At 60.4% G+C, this 22669-nt stretch overlaps 1 protein-coding gene across 1 annotated transcript in view; it reads left to right on the top strand.

The window, feature by feature from the left end:
* The window catches only part of TNRC18 (trinucleotide repeat containing 18), a 74025-nt gene that overhangs the window by 6798 nt on the left and 44558 nt on the right, over positions 1 to 22669 (top strand). Inside the window, 4 exon segments of the mRNA XM_070414303.1 lie at positions 13789 to 13944; positions 15734 to 15859; positions 16324 to 17708; positions 17710 to 17989. Of these exon segments, the coding sequence (XP_070270404.1) occupies positions 13789 to 13944; positions 15734 to 15859; positions 16324 to 17708; positions 17710 to 17989 (1947 nt within the window).

The following is a 22669-nucleotide window of genomic DNA, read 5'->3' as shown; positions in this document are numbered from 1 at the left end:
TCTGGCGGGTTTGTAGTAAGTCTGATTGTGTGCACATTAAAAAAAAAAAAAAATATGTTATTGATCTTTTACAGAGAGGAAGGGAGGATAGAGAGTCAGAAACATCGATGAGAGAGAAACATTGATCAGCCGCCTCCTGCACACTCCCTACTGGGGATGTGCCCACAACCAAGGTTCATGCCCTTGATCGGAATCGAACCCGGGACCCTTCAGTCCGCAGGCCGACGCTTTATCCACTGAGCCAAACCAGGGCGATTGTGTGCACATTTAAAAAAAATATTTTTCACTGATTTCAGAGAGGACGAGGGAGGGAGAGAGAGAAACATCAACAATGAGAAAGAATCATTGATCGGCTGCCTCCTGCACGCCCCCTACTGGGGATCAAGCCCGCAACCAACCTGGGCACGTTCCCTGACTGGGAATCGAACCGTGACCTCCTGGTTCATAGGTCGACGTTCAACCACTGAGCCACACTGTCCAGGCTGTGTGTACACTTTTAAATGTTTTCCCTCATTTATTTTATTGAGGAATACTTTGCATACCATAATTCCCCCCCACACACACATTAAAAGTGTCCAGTTCTGCCCTAACCGGTTTGGCTCAGTGGATAGAGCGTCGGCCTGCGGACTCAAGGGTCCCAGGTTCGATTCCGGTCAAGGGCATGTGCCTTGCTTGCGGGCACATCCCCAATAGGGGGTGTGCAGGAGGCAGCTGATGGATGTTTCTCTCTCATCGATGTTTCTAACTCTCTATCCCTCTCCCTTCCTCTCTGTAAAAAAATCAATAAAACATACTAAAAAAAAAAGTGTCCAGTTCTGCTTTCTGCTTAATATAAACTTTAGAAGAAAAGTCACACATGGTTTAAAACGTAGCGTTAGAAGGGTTCTGAAGAAAACCAACAATTCCCTGCCCTGTATCTCCCATCGCTGACCCCCAACCCTTTTTAAATTGCTTTTAGAGAGAGAAAGGGAGAGGGAGAGAGGGAGAAGCATGGAGGGTGAGCCCCCAACTGGGGATTGAACCCACTTCCTGGGTATGCGCCCTGACCAGGTAGGGAATCAAACCTGTGACCCTGTGGTGCACAGATGATGCTCCAACCAACTGAGCCACGCCGGCCAGAGCTGATCCCCACTTTCAAAAAGCTCTCTTGGCTTTTTCACCCATTTCTAAGGAATAACCTGCTTCTACTGCTAGTTTTGTTTCTGTTTTTTAGGGATTTTCTGCTGACGTTTATGGAAGGTGAGAATTTTGCACGGGCCGCCTGAGTCTGAATCGTGACTCTCTTTAGTGGGAGACTGAGGGCAAGTTTCTTTACCTCTTGTACCTTGGTTTTCTCACCTGTAAAATGGGGCTAACAGTACCTACCTCACGAGATGGAGGGAGGATTAAACATTTACGCAGGTAAAGCCTTCGGAATAGTATCAGGGATAATAAGCACTTAGGGAATGTTTCAATGTTACCACCCCTCCGCCAGTGTTTACTGCCCCTGTCCTCCAAATATATGTGGAATACAGTTTAAACTAGTTTCATTTTTATGGCTTTAGCTTTGTGAATATCGTTTACATATGAGCCGAGCGGTGCAATAAAGTTTATTTCTTTATTTCCTGTAGCTATTGCCTCTTTTTTTTTTTTTCCACTTGCTGGTATTTCTTAGAACCCTTCTCTTCCAGTCTCTCGGTACCCGTTTCATTTGGTCGCATCTATTGAATGAGCTGCCTCTCTCCTTTCTTGGAGGTTTCTTTCCCGGAATTTTCCATCTTCCTGCTCTGGTCTGGTCTGCCTGGTCCTGGGACCCGTGGCAGGGCCGCCCGCCTTCGGACTCCCTTTGCCTCTCTGCCGCATTAGATCTGTTTCCCGATTCCCATGCTTCCTTTCTTTTTTCTTCATATGTTTTTATTATTGACTTCAGAGAGGAAGGGAGAGGGAGAGAGAGAGAGAAACATCAATGATGGGAGAGAACCATGGATCGGCTGGCTGCCTCCTGCACGTCCCCCACTGGGCATGGAGCCCGCAACCCGGACATGTGACCTCAGCCCTGAGCCTGAGCCCGCCCCGCGGGCTGCTCCCCCCCCCTTCCTTTTCTCCTGCTTTTGTTTTGCTGGAGCACATCCTGCAGTGGCTTTCTGTGAAAGGGTGTAATCGAAGGCAGAACTCTCCAGGCCGACGACGTAGGACTTAGCTCGCCGGAAATGCCTGTGTTCTAGGCGTCACACTGGCCCGGCTGTTTGGAAATAATTTTCCCTTCATGTTTTGAAAGAATTGCAACATCATCCGCTAAGTTCCAGGGCCACTTTTGAGGAGCGCCGGCCGCTGCTATTTTGATTCTTGGTTGTCGTCTGTGAACTCTTTCTTAACCTTTTCCAAAGGCCTCGTGGCACCACGTCACGGCCAAGGGCCTGGGCTCCGAAATCCGTGCGCAAACACACGAACAGCCGCCCGGCCGTGGCCGTGGCCCTGCTACCCTGCCCCCTGCGCTGCAGTTTTCTTTTCTGTGAAATGCATAATGGTGGGCGTTGCCCTCACGGCTGGTGTGAGGACTAAATGAGTTTATGAACAGAAATGCCTAGGACGGCGCTTGGCGCAAAGCGAGTCTCATAAACGTTATTGCTGCTGTTACTCTTTTATCACCGGCGTTACGAAATGCCACGGTGACGTGGCCAGCTCCCGGCCGGTCGGCTTTTTCCGTGTGGGTGCTGCCCCGGCCACGCCGGGTGGGAATGAGGCCTCCGGTCCGAGATGAAGCCGAATCCCTATTAACGTAACGAGTGTTTGATCAGTTCCTTCCCGGCACCAGCAGGTGCGGGCTCTCCTGCCCTGGTCATCGACTTCTCTCCTTTTCCATCCCCTTTTGCTGCTGCTGCTGCTGCTGCTGCTGCTGCTTTCCAGGAGGTGCTCTGAGCTGTGTCTTTCCTGACCTTTCTGGTTAATTTTTAATTAGGGTCACGGTTTTCATTTCTAGGCGGCGCTTCTGAGCGTCCGGGAGCTTCTCCTTCCTGTCCCCGCAGGGTCCCGGGCCTGCTCCACGGTGCGTCGTGAGGGATGTGAGCTGTCCTCCCCCGCAGCTTCCCTCTTGCCCCGCTTCTCCTCTTTCCTCGCGTGTCTTCCGATGTCTGTGGCTGATTTTGTGCCGTCCGCTCACCTTCCAGAAACGTGTCAGCGAGCTGGGGGACACTCCAGTGACGGGCCTTGCTGGCCACGTGGACTCCCCGAGTGTGTCTGCGGGTCTTTGCTTTCTGCCTGGGTCTCCTGGGCCTTTAAACCCGAGTGAAGGTGAAGATCGTCCACCCCAGCCCTGAGAATCGGCGCAAGCCCCTCCGAGGTCCGCGGGGTCCACAGTGTCCCCCGAAAGGCCGGGCTCTCCGTTCACCCTCTGCTCCTCTCTGCACCCCGCCTGCAGCGGTGCGTGGGGGCGTGGGGGTGTCAGGATTGCTTGCTTGTGGACGGCTCCTCCCTCCAAGCTTGGGTTCCAGCTCCCCCCTCCCCACCTGCCAACTTGCACATCTTTTGTCACCTGTCACCCTGCTTCCCGCCTCCAAAGTGTGGAGGTTCCCCTTGTTTTGTTTTTCCTCGTTTTTAAACCCCATTTCTGCTGTTTTCCTGAGGTTCTGGCTTTGGGGAAAGGATTTGTTGTCTGGGCCACCCCTTCTTTCTGGGGTCAGCCCCCTGTCCCCCGCCACGTGCCCGGGAGACCGGCCCCCTTGGTTCCCGTCTTTCCCACGCGGAGGCCTCTGTGGCGGGAGCGGGAGCGGGAGCTCCCAGCAGGCCCGCCCTCCATCCCGCCCCTTCCTCCAGGCCAGTCCCGCAGGGGAAGGGGCGTCTCCGGGGAAGTCCTCGGTAATTGCTGTGGGATTGAGGCGGCAGAGCCCTGGGGCGAGGCTGGGAGCGGCATTTGCATATCGCTGTCCCAGCTGCGGCCTCGCTGCCCTGGGCGCCTTGGGATTCCCTTTATTTAGGTTTGAGCACCCACTTTGTGGGCTGGGCGTCTGGTTGGGGCGAGTCAAAGTCCCATCCCACCTGGAGCCCAGATTCCAGAGTGGGGAGGAGCCAGGACCTCTGCTGGGGAGGAGCTGGGGGGCTCCAGGTTTCGGAGAGATGCCTGCTGGGATCTGACCCCTTCCGGGAGGTCAGGGCAGGCTCCCGGCTGGAAGGCGGAGAGGAGAGGTCTGCTGAGTGAGGGAGATGCAGGAACAAAGCCCCGTCGCTGGGGCAGGCTGGGTGGGGAGTGGGCGGCCTGGCCTCCCTGGGCCAGCCCCCAGACCTGGCTGGACCCCTCCCTCCCGACTGGGTGGGGCCTGGCTGGTTGGTCTGGGCTGGTTGGTTGATCTGGCCTGGCGGCTCCGCAGCTCACGTGTGTCTGCTGGGCTTAGAGGAACCTCTGCATTTCTAGCCGCTCAGCCACCTCTGCCACACCGATGGGAGCGTGGGGATGGTGCCGGCACCCACAGGCCCCGTGGCCAACCCACAGCACCACCACCGTGCAGGGTAAGCCCCCCACCCCACCTCTACCGGCTACCCCCGCTGTGCCGTCCTCTGGGAGAAGGGATCGCCATGAAGCAGAGGACACGTGTGGCCCTGGTCTCAGCGTCTTTGCTTTCTTGCTGCCTTCATTTTACTTTAGAGGAAAGGGAGGCACAGAGAGGTTGTGTTATTTTCTCAAGCTCACACAGCGGGGAAGTGAAGGATCTAGGAGCAAAGCCTATGAAAAGGCCAGGGGCCAGGGAGAGGCAGATGGGGCATTGATAGGGATTTCTCTTTCCTGTTTCCTTTCTTGGCTCATTTTAAATTACTTACTATTTTAGGTTTTTGCAAATTATGTCCATCGAGATTACTCTAAATGTAACATTTACTGTGGGTGAGTTTAGGTCGCCCCTCCCCCATCCATCGATCTCTCTCTCTCTTTTTTTTTTTTTTGGCGGAGATGCCGGGGAACGAACCCGCGGCCTCATACATCATCGATCTCTTTTTAAAGGCTATTTTTTAATTGATGTTTAAGACACACAGAGAAATGAGCACCGATCATCATGTGCAGCGCAACGATTTTTGTTCACAGACTGAGCCTGCAATCAAGCTGGTTAAGACAAACGCAGAGCACGTTTTGGGTGATCCTGGTCCCCATCTGTGTGCGCGCTTCTGCTGGCTTCCCGCTGGGCGAGCACACGGTGCGCGCTGTCCTGCGGTCGGAGAACGGGTCGTGCCGTGTTCCATGCGGTGGTCACTCTTGCGGAAGGCGTTCCCTCGCGTGGCCCTGTCCCTGCCTGCGTGTCCAGCTGCCGATGGACATCCGGGTTGCGGCCCAGCGTGGGCCGTGGTTGGCGGGAAGGTTTGGGCTGGCACGTGCCTGCGAGGGCGCGGGCGCCGGGAGGGTTGGCGGGTCTGCAGGCTCCTGAGCGGCTGCGCCCACTTACGCCCCCTCCCCTCCGGCTGCGTCTCTCCTTTTCGTCCCTTCCAGCCTCCTGGTGGGCGTGGAGGAGTTTCGGTCACTTTTCCTCCGGGGCTCAGGCGGCTGTGCCTCGTCCTGGGCTTACTGGCCATTGGGTGTTTTTATTTGGGACCCTCCCTTCGCCGTTTTTACTGTTACATGGAGCTGCCTGCCCTAAGCCAGTCTCCGGAATCGCTTGGCCGGGCGGAATCTCCAATGGAATCGCATGGCCGGGCGTCTGAATTACTGACTTCAGGAATCCTGTGTTTACTCTGGCCGCGAGCTGCGCTGGGGACACGCTGCGGACACGGACACGCACACGGACACGCACACGCACACGCTGCGCAGGGTTTTTCCAGGCGGGGGTCCCTCTCTCTCCCGTGGCGCCTCGAGAGGAGACGTGGGTCTTGGTGGAAGCGGCGTGTCCGCCGGCCTCCGTGGCCGGTGCTTTGGGATGGTCTGTGGGAGCTCTGCCTGCGAGCTTCTGGTTCTGCCGTGGCACGCGCACCTGCCGCTGGTGGCGTGTGTGCCCGAGGCGGGCGATGCACGGCTGTCCTGCATGGAGACCCTGCTGACCAGCAGCGTTTTTCATGGAAAACACCCCCCCCCCCCACCAGGGCCTGTGGGCCCGTTTCTGGACGTCCCGTCCCAGAGTCTGTGGGTCGCGGTGCCTGTGCCAGCAGCTCCGTGGCGTAGGTGCCGACGTGGCGGGCGTGGCGGTGTTTGGCAGCCTGAGGCATGGGTGGGGAACCTTTTTCTGCCGAGGGCCACTGGGATAGTTGTAACACCATTCGAGGGGCCAGACAGAATTCCCAACTTAAACATCAGTCGCTGCACTTGGTTAAACGTTCGGTTGACTCCCCCCTCGTGCCTTGGCAGGGCCAGACCAAGTGATTTCTCGGGGCTGTTACTGCCCTCGGGCCGGGGGTCCCCCAGCCCTGGCCTGCGTCCTCACACCCTGTTCCCGGGGCTATTCTTGATCCTTTGCCTCTAGATGACTTTTTATTAACTGGTAAAATAGACATAAAATGGGCCATTTTAACCAGTTTTCGGTGTGCAGTTCCGTGGCATTTCGAACATTCACGTTTTTTGGAGGTCTGTACTTTTATTATTATTTATATTGTTTAAAGTTTTACATGTGTCTCCTTTTTCCCCAATTGACCCCCCCCCCCCCGACACCCTCCCCCCCCGCCACTCCCGCCCGCGAGGACAGGCCCCACCGCCCCAGTGTCTGTGTCCATCGGTCATGCTAATGTGCGTGCACACAAGCCCTTTGGCTGCTCTCTTACCCCCCCTCCCCTGCCCCTCGTCTCTGCATCTATTTTTGTTCATCAGTTTATGTTGACCATTATAATCCCGCAAATGAGTGAGATCGGGTGTTTATCTCTCTGACTGGCTTGTTTCGCTCGGCACAGCGCTCCCCAGGCCCCTCCGTGCTGTGGCACAGACATTCACACTCCTGTGTGGCCGTCACCCCACCATCCTCAGAACGTTCCCATCGCCCCAAACTGAAGCCCAGTCCCCATGAAACGCAGCCCCCCCCCTCCCCCGCCTCCCCAGCCCGGGCAGCCCCTTCCCCTTCGTCGCTATGAACGTGACTCCTCTAGGTCCTCCCAGAACGGGGATCGCAGGGGTCTGCCCCTCTGGGACTTGATGGGGATCGCAGTGAGTCTGTAGATGCCTGGCTGCCCGGCATCCTGACGGGTAAACACATCTTTGCCCACAAGTCGGGGGGCTTCCTTGGGAAGGGCCCCAGCAGTGGGTCTGCGCCTCCTGGGCCTTGATAAGCTCTGCTCATCCGTCTTCCAAAAGCTGGGCATGGGTTGGCCTCCCCCCTCCCCCCCAACCAAACCGAACCCCCAACCCCCCCCCCCCCCCCCCCCGCAACCAAACCGAACCGGCGCTGCTGTGATGGGTGACGATGACATCATCCCTATTGACAGGTCCTTGTCATACCGAGAGCAGTTAACTTTTCCCTGAATTCCTCCCTTTAGCGCCGTTCTTTGTGGGTGTGGTGTGCTTGGGGGTCTGAGTGGGAAGGCTCTCTCTGCAGCAAGGGCTTTAGCCCGCGAGTCCTGGCTTCGATAGGGCAGGGTCTCCAAATGGAACTGCATCGCCGGGCGTCTGAAGGTCACTCTATCCGGAGGGTCCTGGCGCTGTTTTCAGCTGCTGTCATAGCAACGCACAAGTCACGTGGCCTGGGCTGGAAGGAGCTCTTTTCTGGGGGGTGGCCCTGACCGGATCTTGCTGGCCAGATGCTCTGACCGACATCTTCACAGCTGTGGCCCCTGGCTTGCCGGGCCCGGATGCTTTACAAGCGAAAGGGAAGATGCATGTTTTCTGTGTTTGGTTAGGGAGGGCTCTTTGGGAGTGAACATATGGAAAGATGGTGTGGCTGAGTGAGAAAGGGTGGGTTTGGGAATCAGAGCCTCTGTTTCCTGATCTGTAAAAGGGACAAGAATCGTCCTCCCAGAGTTGGGGGGGCGGGGGTGAAGGGAAGGCTTGAAGCTTTTATATATATGTATATATTTATTATTAGTTTTTTACAGAGAGGAAGGGAGAGGGATAGAGAGTTAGAAACATCGATGAGAGAGAAACATCCATCAGCTGCCTCCTGCACACTCCCTACTGGGGATGTGCCCGCAACCAAGGTACATGCCCTTGACCAAAATCGAACCCGGGACCCTTGAGTCCGCAGGCCGGCGCTCTACCCACTGAGCCAAACCTGTTAGGGCAAGGCTTGAAGCTTTTAAGAAAATAATTTTAAAAATTTTACAGTTGACATTCACTATTACATTAGTTTCAGGCGTATGACCTAGGGATTGGACCCTTACATAGCTTATGGGGTGATCACCCCCATAAGTCTAGCACCTCCTGACACCACACGGTTCCTGCAATATTACTGCCACGTTCCCCATGGAAGCCTTGAAGCCTTTCCCAAGCCCCGAGGTGGGCCCCAGGCAAAGAGCCCCCTTCCTGTCCCTCCGCCCAGCAGATCCTGACCTTGCCCGTCCCCCACGGTAAACATGGATAGAGTACCTACTGTGTGCCTTGTGTAGGGCACCGGGATGGAGGAAGCCCACATTGTAATGCAGGTGTCTGCAAACTAGGGCCAAAGGGGACCCACCCCCGATGTTTGTCAATAAAGTTTTATTGGCACGAAGCCCAGCCGGTGAGGTGTGGTCCAGGCTGTGTTCGCTGCTGCAGGCAGAATCGGCTGCGATGCCTAAAGTATTTATTACCTGGTCCTTTCGAGACAAAGCTGGCCCACTCCTGTTCCAGCGGGTGGAGAGGGGCAGTTGACCTGGAACCACACTCAGGAGAACCGTGTGTGGCAGGATAAGCGGCGATAAGCCCCGTGGAGAGATGACCCCGGGCGGTGGCGGGCGGTTGGGGAAGGCCACGTCCACCCAGTGTCACCCGAGCTGGAGGAGAAGGACTGAGATGTCGACAGATGGTTTGCCCGCGTGGAGGGAGGAATGGAGCCAGGCTGTTCCCCATTCCTGCCCGGCCCGGGCGTGAGGGATACTCGGTGACGCCCTTGATGGTTTCCCAAGGGCTTTATCACGTTTGTCATTTTTTAAAATGATCTTATTGATTTTTAGAGAGAGAGGAAGGGAGAGGGATAGAGAGATAGAAACATCAATGAGAGAGAGACCTCATCAGCTGGCTGCCTCCTGCACACCCCCTACTGGGGATGGAGCCCGCAGCCTGGGTCTGTGCCCTGACCGGTTATTCAACTGTGACGCTCGACCACTGAGCCACACCAGCTGGGCCTTTCCAAACCTTTGTACCCACCATAAGCTCCAGTGCCCCTCCTGCCTCACAGCCAGGACTTCAGGTGCCCACTCCGTCGTCAGCTTCCAGAAAGGCCCCCAGTGACTCTGTCCTGCAGAGCAAGATGCCACTGCCGGCGAGGCGGCCTCGCCATCACCCTCTGTGGGGACCTGCCAGCAGATGGCATGGCGCTGCCCCTTATAGGGTGCACCTGGGTGGCTCCGTTCCCCAGCCCCCAGCCTGCAGGAGCCCTGCCGAAGGGTCGAGGGGTTGAGGGAGAGAAGGAAGGAAGGAAGGAAGGAGAGGAGGGAAGGGGTCTTGTTTGGATTTGAGTTCTACCTTCTGGTGCCCTTGGCCAGCCTCCCAGTCTGCAGACCCCTGCCTGTGTTCTGGGTGTTGGTGAGGGGGTGGCAATGGCTGAGACAGGCTGGCCCGCATCTCCAACGCATGCTCCCTGCTGGCTTCCCAAGGAGCTTGCACATGGCCATTGGTGTGTTGGGGTGGGAGGGGCTGGGATGTCTGGGGTCCCAGGCGGCGGAGGACCTGTTAGCTCAGTGCAGAGGGGTGGGGTGCTGAGGTGTCTGTGCCCAGCTCCCTGCTGCTTACGCTCCCAGGGGGACCCGGGACCTCTCCTCCAGGCAATGGCAGGTGGGGGCACATGGCCCCATATCCAGCCTGGGTGTCCCCTTGCTTGCCCCTGGGTGACCTCCCCTCTCACTGGGCACCTAGGACCAGAGAAAGGAGAAGACCATTCTCCACACCTCTGAGGGGCCGGGACCTGTGCTGGGTGGGTGGGTGGGGGGCTCCCCTCAGGGTCGGAGGGACCATGCCCGCCTGGAGCTAAAGGTCGGATGATGGAACGCCCGGGCTCAGTGTGGCTGATTCCCTGTAGCGCTGGCTGAGCAACTTGGTCAGGCTCAGTAACGCGGGCAGCCTCTCCAGGCCTCAGTTACTTAGTCGGTAAAATGGGGTAACCAGGTTGCCTCGCTCCCAGGACTGTGGGAGGTACCAGCCTGGGACCGGTCGTGCCCCTGGGGCCTGGGACCGGCCGTGTGGCTGGATTTGAGGCCGAGAGTAGATCTTACCTGTTGCTTTTTTTAAAATCGAGGTGAAACCCCCATACCGCTCGGTAAGCATTTGAAAGTGTGCAGTCCGCTGGTATTTAGCACATTGGTCACGGTCACCACCAGCTCTGTGGTTTCAAAGCTGACGTTTTATTTTAAGGCAGGAATCCGGGTAGAGGAACTGGTCCCGCTCGGACCCTGGGACCCTGACCTTCCCCGAACCCCAGGTTTGGCGACTATAAGTAAATAGTGAGAAGAACAGTAATAAGGACAGCGGCCTTGCAGGGCACTTCACAGAAGCGCTTTAAATAAAAATACGCACATGTCCGCCTGCGGGGGCGGAGGTCGCCCTCCGTCCACCTCCTGCAGCCGGGGGCCGTCAAGGCACTTGCCCAAAGTCAGCGCCAGCGGGCGTCCGAGCCAGCGTTTGTGTGTGTGTGTCACCCCGGACCCTTCTGTCGAGGGGGCGGGCTGGCCTGTCCGAGGCCCCGGCCGGGCCCCAGGCCAGTTTGCCAGTTTCCGACAGGGAGGCGCCTTCAGCCCAGCCTGTGGCTGAATCACGTCTGGATGAATGGAACTTGAGTGCGATTGGAGACGTGGTCCCTCCGTCTCACCAGCCTCGACTCAGGTCTCCCGAGTGGCCAGAGGCTGCGGGGGTGTCGGGGCAGACCTGGAGCGGGTGTGGGCCGCTGGGCACAGGCCGGCCCCTGGTCTGTCCGGGATGGCAGGCAGGACGGCGGGACGCGCTCGGGCGTCTCCTGGGGGCCCTCCCCCGGCTGCCTCCGTGCACGATTGTGGTGGTCCGTGGCCCTCTGTGCCCCGCGAGGGCCGAGTGACGCCTGTGAAGGTGAAGGTGAGGCCTCGAGTGAGATGCTTCTGCGGGTGAGCAGGTGGCACGGAGGCCTGAGTCGCCCAGGGTGGGGGCCAGACCTTCGCTCAGCCAGTGGTGGGAGGAAGGAAGACCCTCCCAGCAGGCTGTGCTGGAGGATTTGACTGTCCCTGTCCCTGGAGGGTCACACCCTCTGGGTGAGCCCAGGGTGGGTGTGAGAAGCTGGGGGGATGGGCACACCTAGGCGGGGAGGGGAGTGCCAGGTACGCTGTGCCAGGGACCGAGGTGGAGGCTCAGAAAGCAGCCCAGAGGCGCTGGTGACATGGGGTGGGGTTCGCTGCCCGTGCTCTACCCCGGGGAGGCCAGCCGCGAGGACCCGGGTGGCCCGTGGTGTCCCTGGGGTCAGGGGCGGGGTTTGCCTTCTCTGAGCTGTCCATCTGCTCTCCCGTGAAGCCAGCAACAGGCTCAGTCCCGAGTGGACACTGGCTGGGCCAGGGTGTGGCCAGGAGTGAGGGAGCCGCCGACCCACCGGACAGATCTGTGCGTCCAAGTTGTCCTGGGTGGGGACAGGGATTGGGGCTGGGGTCCCGCAGCCGAGGATGCACAGGGAAGGCCCCCAGATGGAGTGAGCGAGGCGGGATCTAGAAGGCAGCCTGGGGGCTGGCGCCCGAGGGCCGGGCGGAAAGGGGCAGGCATTGGGGGCCTCCTAGCTTCCAGAAGCTCCAAGTGTATCTAGTTGGTGTCAGAGGTCCGTCACTCGGCCGCTTGAGGGGGCGGTCGGGAGGGTGGGCAGTGGATTTGTGCCTATAGATGCCTGTGGTGCTGGCCGTCTGGGGGAGGGAGTCTGGGCACCGTTGAGCCCCCAACTGTGGCGGCTGGAGCCGTTGGCAGCATCCGGGCCTGGGGCGCTGCTGGGCGGGTTTCACAAGCCTGGGCAGGGCAGGCCCGGGCCACCGGCTTCCGCGGGCCGGGCCGGGGCAGGAAGAGCTGGCGGCTGATGTAAGCCCCGCGCGAGCTCTGGCTGCCGCTTCCGGAGCCTCCCCCGCCTGCCTGCCGAGGAGGAAGCCTGGGCTGGGCCCGGCCTGGAGGCCCTGATGCCCGGCGCGGACCGCCTGGGTGCCCTGACCGGCTGCTATGGCCCTGGGTCCCGAGGCCTCGCCGCTGGAGTCCGGTGAGCAGCCTGCATGGGGCGGGGCTGCCGTCTGGGGCCCGGACCTGGGGGGTGGTGCCGGCGCCTGTGTCCTGCCAGCGCTCAGCCTGCTGCCGTCACCACTCCGGGGACCGAGGTGGAGGCCCTGCCCCTCGAAGCCTCAGTTTCCCTGTGCGCACCCCAAAGGGACTGAGCGGACATTTGGGAGTCCCGTGCCCTGGGTGGTGGTGAGCGAGCACCTGCTGTGCGCAGGCCCTGCCTGCGGGCTGCTGGGAGCCACCGAGGGCCAGGCTGGCCTCCTGGGCGGGCACTGGGGCACGTGCCTCTGTGTGCCCCCTGCAGTCACTTCCCTCGGGGCTGTCACAACCAGGCCCGCCTCACAGGGCCTGGAGAGGTTGTCCTCAGGGCACACAGGAAGGAAGCCCTTTGCTAGGGTGGCCAGAGGGTATGGGGACGCCCGTGCCCAGCTCTGCGTGCGGGCCTCTGACCCTCCTGAGGCTGTTCCGGCTGAAGGCGCCGCCTGGTGCTTTCAGGATGGGTGCTGCCAGCATTTATTATTATTATTATTATTATTATTACTGTTATTATTAAGTGCATGCCGCCTCCTTCTTCATTACAATTCTCAAGGGAGGCATTATCTCCATTTCTCGGATGAGCAAACTGAGGCCAAGTAAGGGAAGCCCCTGGCCCAAGTCTTTCAGGCTCCCTCTGGCCTGTGATTGGGAGGCCTGCCAGGGTCTTCCCCTGGAGGGTGGGTGCATGGGTCTCGAGGGGTCGCACCCTGGGTGATGGGAGTGAGAAGGCATCTCTGGGTGTGAGCCTGGGAGTGGAAGGTGCAGTTTCCACTCTGGTCCCAGGCGACTGCCTTGCCACGCAGCAGCCGCACACCCCTTATTTGAGGGACCCTGGGTGGGGGTTCTGCTCTCTGGAGGGACAGCCCCCTGGGTGGGGTTTCCGGCACCGGCATCAGCCCCCATGCTCACAACTCACTCACTCACTGATTTTACTCACCAAGTCTCTGTTCGGGACCCGCTGCGGGCGTGCATGGAGTCACTGCTCACTGGCTGTGGGATCGGGCACTTCCCATCTCTGAGCCTCAGCTTGCTCACCCCTTAAATGGGTGCATAGGGCCGGCTGAGGACTTGAGGGGGTCTGGGCCTGTCCAGGGCTGCTGTGGGGTCCTTGGGGAGGTCATTCTCTGAATTGTGGGTGTCCTCCCCGGTCTAGGAACTCAGAACAGGAGTAGGGGTTCAGGCCCTGAGCCCCCCTCTGCCTCCTCCCTCAGTGGCCTTGGGAGAGGAGGTGCCTGCTCCGCACGGAGGCTCAGCTTCCATCTGTCGAGAGGAAGGACTGTACCCGCCGTGGGGCTGAGAGCCGGGCACTGCCCGTGGGCAAGGGTCTCTCTGGGTGTGCAGAGTGGACCCAGGACCATCCTGAGCCAGTGGGCGGCCGGGGCGCCTGGGTCCGCTCCTCCCAGTGGGGAGAGACCCGGAGGTGGGCCAGGTGGTGGCGGCCTGGCAGCTGCCTGACAGCCCCTTTCTCTCTGCAGGCGAGGCCTTCCTGGGCGGCTTTGTGGCCAGCGGGGTGGGGCCCTCGGCCTCATCCCATGGGAGCCCGGTGCCCCTGCCCTCTGACCTCTCCTTCCGCTCCCCCACCCCCAGCAGCCTGCCCATGGTGCAGCTGTGGGCCGCCCATGCCCATGAAGGTAAGGAGTGTCTAGCGGGCGGGTGCGGGCCGCTGGGCTGTGTCCCCAGCACTTCCCGAGTCTGCCCACCCCTCCTCCTCCATGGTCACCCCTCCTGGCTGTGGCCGTGGCCGGTGGGGCTCAGCCATGTCCCTGGCGCCTCTGCTGTTTTCAGACGCTCGGTGCTTCCTCTTGTCACGGTCACACGGCCTTTGCACACACTGTTCCCTTGCTTGCAGCCACCCCCCCCCCCCCCCCCCCCGGTCTCCTGTTTATCCTTCAGGCCCATCGCCTCTCACTTGTGACTGCAGATTTATGTGTGTGTTCATTTGGGAAATACCCATTTTGCTCCCAGAGTGAGCTCCGAGGGCAGGGCCTGCCCCCCCCCCCCCCACCCCCCAGGTTGGCTTGTTAATTGCGGGACCAGAGGCCCTGGGTGCTCTTGTCGCAGTTCTGCTGTGATGCCCCTAATCGTGGAGGGTCTGTGGGTTTGGCTTCCTGCTGCCGAGCAAACCTGCTCTCCCTGAAGCCTCAGTGAAGGGACGGGTCTGGGGACTCCGCGCTCCTCACCAGCTCTGGCCCTCGTGCAGTTTTGGATGCGAGGTGCCCGCTCCCTCCTCCTGCCTCCAGGTGCCCTGTGCTGCTCCTGGTGCTGGAAGATTAGGGTCCCGGGAGCGCCCCCTGCAGGCTGAGTCCACAGCCGCCCCATTTCCTCTCTGCCAGAGCCTCAGCGAGCGCTCCTGCCATGGCCCCCGTCATGTGTGCCCGGCACAGAGGGGTGGTCCTGACTCTAGGCCTGGGGTGGTGGGCATCCTGCTGGGCGGGGGTCCCATCTGAGTTCATAGTAGCCCCCCAGTGGCTGCCTCTGGGGCCTGTGTGCTGTCAGCCCCTCTGCCCTCCCTGACACTCCTTTGCCAACAAGTACTAGTGATAATGACGATAACAGTAGGGTGCCAGGCGCTGCATACGACTCGCTTGATCCTCAGAGCCAGCTGGGAGGTGAGGACATCGTACCCATTTTACAGATTAGGAAATGGAGTGACCGGTCCCTACGTGATTCAGTGAGAGCTTCTGTGTGGAGGGGGAGGGGGGTGTCTTGATTATTTAGTGATTTTGGTTAATGTCATTATCAGATGGATGGTGCTATGGGAGAAGCTATCTGTTTCTCCCTCTGTGGCTACCTCTCCCGTCTTCGCTGTCCTGGGAGGCTCCCATTCTGGGCATCACGGGTGGGGCCTGGGGAGGGGCTGGGAGAGCTCTCGGCAGGAGTAATTCCTTCCTGGCGGCAGAGATGTTGGGTGAGCTGAGTTCAGGGAAAGCTAGTGACCTGCTCAGGGTCCCACAGCAGGGGGCGCCAACGAACCAGTTAAACCAGGTCTGTGTTGGGTAGAGATTAGGAGTCCTGGTGACCTCAGTTCAAAACCAGGTCCCTCTGTGTGTGACCTTGGGCAGTGGTCATCTCCCAGCCTCGGTTTTCTCATCTATAAAATGGGGGTATTGAGAGTATCACTTTTTTGGAGATTTAAATGAGACCAACAAAGGCAAAGCAGTTGACAGTGCTTGCTAGCTCATCATTGCTCCTCTCTGGGTCCATGGGATCCTTTTCCTCACAGACTTGAGAGCCCAGGTCCTCGCAGGCTGCAGGGACTGGAGGGAGGGAGGCCTGAGCCCCTGGGTTGGGAGGGGCAAGCTGTACCCTGGGCAGCGGGTGTTGACCCTCAGGCTCCGTGCACTGGGCTGGCAGCCCAGGGAGAGGGAGCTCCGTGTGGAGGCATGAGGTGGTCCACCCGGCTTCTCTTCTCTCTTCCAGGCTTCTCCCACCTGCCCAGCGGGCTGTACCCATCCTACCTCCACCTGAACCACCTGGAGCCCCCCAGCAGCGGGAGCCCCCTCCTCAGCCAGCTGGGTCAGCCCAGCATTTTCGATTCACAGAAAGGTGAGGAGGCCGAGTGGGGGGAATGGGGATTGTGGGTGGGAGGACCTTTTGAAGGGTTTCTCTGAGGCCCCCGGTATTGGACCACGGCCCAGTCAGTATTCCAGACAGCACCCCTCCCCTAAGGACCCCACAGGCTCGCTGGGCAGCCCCCCCCCACCCCCCAGCCTCTGGAGTCCTCTAGCTGTGCTTTGCTGGACTACCCTCGTAGGCTCTTTGGGCCGCTCTTAACACCACACTGGCCTCTCCCCCTTTCACAGACGGGAAAATCAAGGCCCAGGAACATGAGTCCAGCGAGATTTAAATTCGTTCCCACCCACTTCCAGGGGAGTCTGCCCTCTGCAGGGCTGTTCTGTGCGGGGTTGGGGGGCACTCCTTGCCCCGGGGTCGCAGGGCACCCTTCAGGGGCCTCCCTCAGCTCTGCCTGGCAGAGGGGCGCCCGCTCACCTGGGCTCTCCTCCCCGCAGACGGCTTCTACCTGCCGGCCCCGGGCGCTGCGGGCGCCCTGCACGCCCAGGCGCCCTCCTCCAGGGCCCCCGGCGGCCCCTCCTCGGGCGCCCCAGCCAAAGGCTCCTCGCGGGAAGGCCCAGCCAAGGAGCGGGCGGGCCGCGGCGCGGAGCCTCCCCCGCTGTTCAGCAAGAAGGACCCGAGGGCCCGGGAGGAGGCCGCGGCGCGCGGAGTGGTGGACCTGACCCAGGAGGCGCGGGAGGGCCGCCCGGACCGCGGACACCCGCGCCTCGCCGAGCGCCTGTCGCCCTTCCTGGCCGAGCCCGGGCAGCCTCGGGCCCCGGGCGTGGCCCCCGCCGAGTCCAAAGGCAAGAACCCTCCGCCGCCCTCCGCCCTGAGCCTCTGCAACGGCGCGGACCCGGGGCTCCCCGCGCTGATGGCCGACGCGGCCCGGGGCGCCAAGGACGCTGCGCGCCAGGACGAGAGCGCGCGGCTGCGGCGCACGGAGGCCCTGCTGCCCGGGCCGTGCCCCTGCCCCTCGCCGCTGCCGCCGCTGCCCCCGGGCAAGGGCCCGCCCGCCTCCGCCGGCGCCTTCGCCTCGCAGCCCGGCCCCGGCGTCTACACCATCTTCCCCTCGGCGGCCGGACGGGAACCGGGCCGCGAGCACCGCGTGGTGGCGCCCACCTTCGTGCCTTCCGTGGAGGCCTTCGACGAGCGCCCGGGCCCCATCCAGATCGCGTCGCAGGCGCGCGACGCCCGCGCCCGGGAGCGCGAGGCGGGCCGGCCCGGCGTCCTGCAGGCGCCGCCCGGGTCCCCGCGGCCGCCCCTGGACCGGCCCGACGGCCTCCGCGAGAAGAACTCCGTGATCCGCTCGCTCAAGCGGCCGCCGCCCGCCGAGGCCCCGCCGACGCGGGCGCGCGCCTCCCCGGACCCCCGGGCCTACCTCCCGGCCAAGGAGCTGCTCAAGCCCGAGGCCGAGCCGCGGCCCTGCGAGCGCGCCCCCCGCGGGCCCGCCGCCGCCCCGCAGGCCGCCAAGCTCTTCGGCCTGGAGCCCGCGCGGCCGCCGCCCGCGGGGCCCGAGCACAAGTGGAAGCCGTTCGAGCTGGGCAACTTCGCGGCCACGCAGATGGCGGTGCTGGCCGCGCAGCACCACCACGCCAGCCGCGCCGAGGAGGAGGCCGCCGCCAAGAAGGCCTACCTGGACCCCGGGGGCGCGCTGCCCCGGGCGGCCGCCGCCTGCGCCAGGCCCGGCGCCGAGCTGCACCCCCCGGGCGAGGCCTCGGCCATGCAGAGCCTCATCAAGTACAGCGGCAGCTTCGCCCGCGAGGCCGGGGCCGTGCGCCCTGGCGGCTGCGGCAAGAAGAGCCCCTTCGGAGGCCTGGGCACCATGAAACCCGAGCCCGCCCCCCCCCACCGCGGGCGCCCCGCGCACCCAGGCCCGCCTCCCGCACCCTGGGGGCCCTGCCCCCGCCGCGGGCCGGCAGCTGAAGCGGGATCCCGAGCGGCCCGAGAGCGCCAAGGCCTTTGGGCGCGAGGGCTCCGGTGCCCAGGGTGAGGCGGAGGTGCGACACCCGCCCGTGGGCATTGCTGTGGCCGTGGCCCGGCAGAAGGACAGTGGCGGCAGTGGCCGACTGGGGGCCGGGCTGGCGGACCAGGAGCGCTCCCTGTCTCTGAGCAACGTGAAAGGTGGGTCCTGGGCCCCCCCCACCCCCCCATCCGGTCCCGTCCCCTCCCCCCACCCTGTACCTCTCCCACCTTCGCTTTCCTGCCTCCTTGCACCCCGTACTCTCCCCGCCTCCCTCCTACCATTTGTCCTTGATTCCCTTGGGGCCGCAGTTGCCGTTTAAAGTTCATTACTTTTCCGTCGTGCACATAGAAGTGCGTAGAATGCCGGAGAAAGGAGAAAGGGGGCCGTTATGTTTCCAGACCCTGCACGCCTTAGGTTTTTCCCGCGATTTGCAGTAGGATGTTGGGCCTCTGCGTTTCTCTCGCGTTGACAGCGTGGATGGCCTCCTCACTGGTACAAACCCTTTATTATAAGTGTCACTTCTCTCCTGGCCTTTAATGTTCGGCTGGCCTCTCCCCGGAGGTATTGCAGTGTTCTGATGTTTTCTTTCTTTCTTTTTTCAAATATATATTTTTTATTAATTTCAGAGAGGAAGGGAGAGGGAGAGAGAGAGAGAAACATTAGTGATGAGAGAGAATCATCGATCAGCTGCCCCCTGCACGCCCCCCACTGGGGACTGAGCCCTGACCCCGGGCTTGTGCCCTGACCGGGAGTCGAACCTCGCTCTGGTTCAGCCTTAACTAGTTCAGTGTCCCCAGTTCCTACCATGGGGCGTTTGATAAATGAGCCAATGGTGACTGAGTGTGACAGGGGGGGAATTAGGGTCCTGGCGTTCCCACGGGTCTTGAATTCAGTACCTTAGTGACTTCTCAGGTAGCATGTACGTCTGTTTCGTTTGAGACCCCTCGGAATCGTGTCGTTGCTAAGCCTTGCCTGAGGATATTTTTTCCATTGATTTTTGGAGACTAGAGGTGGGGGGGGGGAGAGAGAGAGACATCGACGTGAGAGAGACATCAGTGCTTGCCTCCCGCATATGCCCTGATGGGGGCTGGGGATCGAACCTGCAATCCAGGTGCATAGGCTGATTCTCTACCCACTGAGCAGCACTGCCCAGGGCCTCAGAATTGTGTCTGAATAGTAGAAAACTTGCTAAGTTCGTAGAGATGAATGGTGCATTTTTTTTATTACCAGATGAACTGGGTGGGTCGCTTGTGTGTCCTGTGGTCTCTTGCATAATTTGCTGTTGGAACCCTTCCTGGGGTGTTGGAGGGTTGATATTTGTGGCATGTTTGTTGGGACCCTGGACTTGCAGAGTGAGTCTTAGGGAACGTTTGTTGAATGACTGACTGAGCCCATTGCTCTGTGTGGAGCCCCTCCCGCTCCAGCCAGGGAAGCCCTCTCCTCCGACCCGGAGGGGCCTCACGCCAGGCCCTGTCAGTCTGGGGTTGAAGGGGTGGGCAGTCACCCTGGGCTTGGAGGTGGCCAGCCGGCTCAGTGGTGGGCAAGCCCTCCCCGTAGGGTCAGAGGTTTGGGGCTTCTCTTTGGGTCCTTCCCATAAAGCACGCTCACGGTGGGGCTCACAGTCGCCAGACCTCACTCTGGAGCTCAGAGTACCTGCCCGAGGGCCTGTGCCGAGGGGGCCGTGTGTGTGTGTGTGTGTGTGTGTGTGTGTGTGAGAGAGAGAGAGAGAGAGAGACAGTGTGTGTGATAGTGTGTGTGTGAGATAGTGTGTGTGATAGTGTGTGTGTGATAGTGTGTGTGAGATAGTGTGTGAGATAGTATGTGTGTGTGATAGTGTGTGTGAGATAGTGTGTGTGTGTGATAGTGTGTGTGTGAGATAGTGTGTGTGTGTGATAGTGTGTGTGTGATAGTATGTGTGTGTGATAGTGTGTGAGATAGTGTGTGAGATAGTATGTGTGTGTGATAGTGTGTGTGTGATAGTGTGTGTGTGAGATAGTGTGTGTGAGTGTGTGAGATAGTGTGTGTGATAGTATGTGTGTGTGATAGTGTGTGTGAGATAGTATGTGTGTGATAGTGTGTGTGTGATAGTGTGTGTGAGATAGTGTGTGTGTGATAGTGTGTGTGTGATAGTGTGTGTGAGATAGTGTGTGAGAGAGAGAGCAGTGTGTGTGATAGTGTGTGTGAGATAGTGTGTGAGATAGTATGTGTGTGTGATAGTGTGTGTGTGATAGTGTGTGTGAGATAGTGTGTGTGAGATAGTGTGTGTGAGATAGTATGTGTGTGTGATAGTGTGTGTGTGGTAGTGTGTGTGAGATAGTGTGTGAGATAGTATGTGTGTGATAGTGTGTGTGTGTGATAGTGTGTGAGATAGTATGTGTGTGTGATAGTGTGTGTGAGATAGTGTGTGTGATAGTTTGTGTGAGATAGTGTGTGTGTGTGATTGTGTATGTGAGATAGTGTGTGAGAGAGAGAGAGAGAGAGACAGTGTGTGTGTGATAGTGTGTGTGTGAGATAGTGTGTGTGATAGTGTGTGTGTGAGATAGTGTGTGAGATAGTATGTGTGTGTGATAGTGTGTGTGTGATAGTGTGTGTGAGATAGTGTGTGTGTGAGATAGTATGTGTGTGTGATAGTGTGTGTGAGATAGTGTGTGAGATAGTATGTGTGTGTGATAGTGTGTGTGTGATAGTGTGTGTGTGAGAGTGTGTGTGAGTGTGTGAGATAGTGTGTGAGATAGTATGTGTGTGTGATAGTGTGTGTGAGATAGTGTGTGAGATAGTATGTGTGTGTGATAATGTGTGTGTGATAGTGTGTGTGTGTGATAGTGTGTGTGTGAGATAGTGTGTGAGATAGTATGTGTGTGTGATAGTGTGTGTGTGAGATTGTGTGTGTGTGATAGTGTGTGTGTGAGATAGTGTGTGTGTGTGAGATAGTGTGTGTGATTGTGTGAGTGTGAGAGTGTGTGTGTGTGTGTGAGAGTGTGTGTGTGAGAGTGTGTGTGTGAGAGTGTGTGTGTGAGAGTGTGTGCGTGTGTGGCAGTGCGGGAGGGAGGGCGGGCGGGAGGGAGGGAGTGTGTGGCGAGGAGTGTGCGTGCGCGGGAGGAGGATGTGACAGGTTGGGGATGAGGCCTCCAGGGATGAGTCTGAGCTGCTGACAGTTGGGAGGAGGCTGGATGCTTTCCTCCTTAAATAAACCCTCATGGAAGCGGTTTCTCCGCAGCCTGGGCCTCTGTGGAGGGCGGAGTTGGGGTTCCCCAGCCAAGTGGGCAGTCACCCCCCCCCCCCCCGCCCCGGTTTCCTGGTCGCTTCCCCTCTTGCTTTGTGGGGTGAGCCTTCTGCCTGGGGGGAGGGGGTTCAGATCCAGGCTCTGCCTCTAGCAGCTTCGTGACCGTGAGCAAAAGGGCTGAGCCCCGGGGTCCCGGGCTCTACACTTACCCCGTGGGAGTAGCCAGGTCGCCTCCTTCCTCGATGCCTCGTGGGCTGATGGGCACACAGTAGGTGCTTCGTGAACAGGGCCTTTTCTCTGCTCACATTCAAGGTGTTAGGATCTTAAAGGCGCTGCCGTGCCCGTGACCTCAGATCCTCCCGGAGGCAGGCCCCGAGTCCTCGCATGGGGTCTGGTTTCGGGGGTCTTGGACCCTGAGATGGACTAAGGGCCGGTGTGACCTGCCCCCAGGAGCCCCAGACCACAGCGCCCGTGCCCAGCAGACCAGCGTAGTCAGCCTATAGGAACGTGTCGTTACCCCGTCAGGACGCTGTCTCTGTAGAAGCCATCAGCACATCCTCCCGGCAGCCTGGGAGGGAGCACTCGCTCCGGCCTCACAGGAGGGCACGGGAGCCAGTGACCCTGGAGGCCGGGGCACCCTGGCCGGGTCGAGCCCCAAACGGCGGCACGGCCCCCCCCCCCACGGCCGGTGCTCCGCCTCCTCCCCTGCGCGGCTGGGAGCAGTGTGGGCTTCGTGGATGGGTGTCTGCTCAGGCCTTTCTGACCGCGGCCGCGTGAATGACAGGCGGCCGGGTGCACTCTGTCCCACGAGGGCGAGGCAGGAAGTCGGGGAGACGGAGGACGGACATGTCCCTGGCCTGCCCGCTCCTGCCCTGACCAGCTGGCTTTTCTGGGCTTGAACTTGCTCGGCTTTCCCTGTGGTCCTGAGCCTGGGACTTCCCAGAACTTCCAGAACATTCAGGCCTGCCTGCCCGGTGGCCCTGCCTCGGGGACACGCCTCCTCCCAGTGCCAGGCTGCCTGTCCCTGTGCCTTCTCGGTCGCCGAGCAGACAGTGCGCCCTCCCAGCTCCTCGCTTTGACGGGGCGGGCGGGTCCCACCTCCTGGGGCTCCGGTCTGTCAGCTCCTGGTGTTGGGGCCGCAGGAAGGGAGCCTAAGGGGAGACGCCCAGGGGTGGCCCTGCAATGGCTCCTTGCCCACGAGCGCGGTGCTGGTGGCCCCAGCAGAGCTCGTCTCCAGCGGAGCAATGCCATCCGCGTGCCAGGCTGGGGGCCAGGCTGCCTGAGGAGGGTGGGTGTGCCCTGCGGGCAGGGCCCTGGGCTAGTGCCCGCCTGCCCCCCACGGTGGCCCCAGGACACCGCCTCTGAGAGGTACTGGTTAGTTCAGCTTCCACAGGTTTCTCCCTTAAGACACGTCTCAGCCACGCGGTGTGGGCTCTGCCGCCAGAGACCGCTGTCCCCGTGCCCTGCCTGCCCGGGGCTGTGCGTCGCACTGGTTTCTGGCTCACAGTGTAGAGGGCGCCCGGCCGAGGGGGCGGGGGCAGGGGGTGGCGGAGGGTGCAGGCGAGGAGGGCGACAGTGGGGGCCCTCGGCCTCCTACCCCCTACCCCTCTCCGCC

This window comes from Myotis yumanensis, unplaced genomic scaffold, assembly GCF_028538775.1.
Source record: "Myotis yumanensis isolate MYYU_CA2020_CCGP unplaced genomic scaffold, mMyoYum1.0.hap1 SCAF_5, whole genome shotgun sequence".
NCBI lineage: Eukaryota > Metazoa > Chordata > Mammalia > Chiroptera > Vespertilionidae > Myotis > Myotis yumanensis.
Note: the sequence above shows the minus strand (reverse complement) of the source record. Positions and strands in the feature narration are given on the sequence as shown.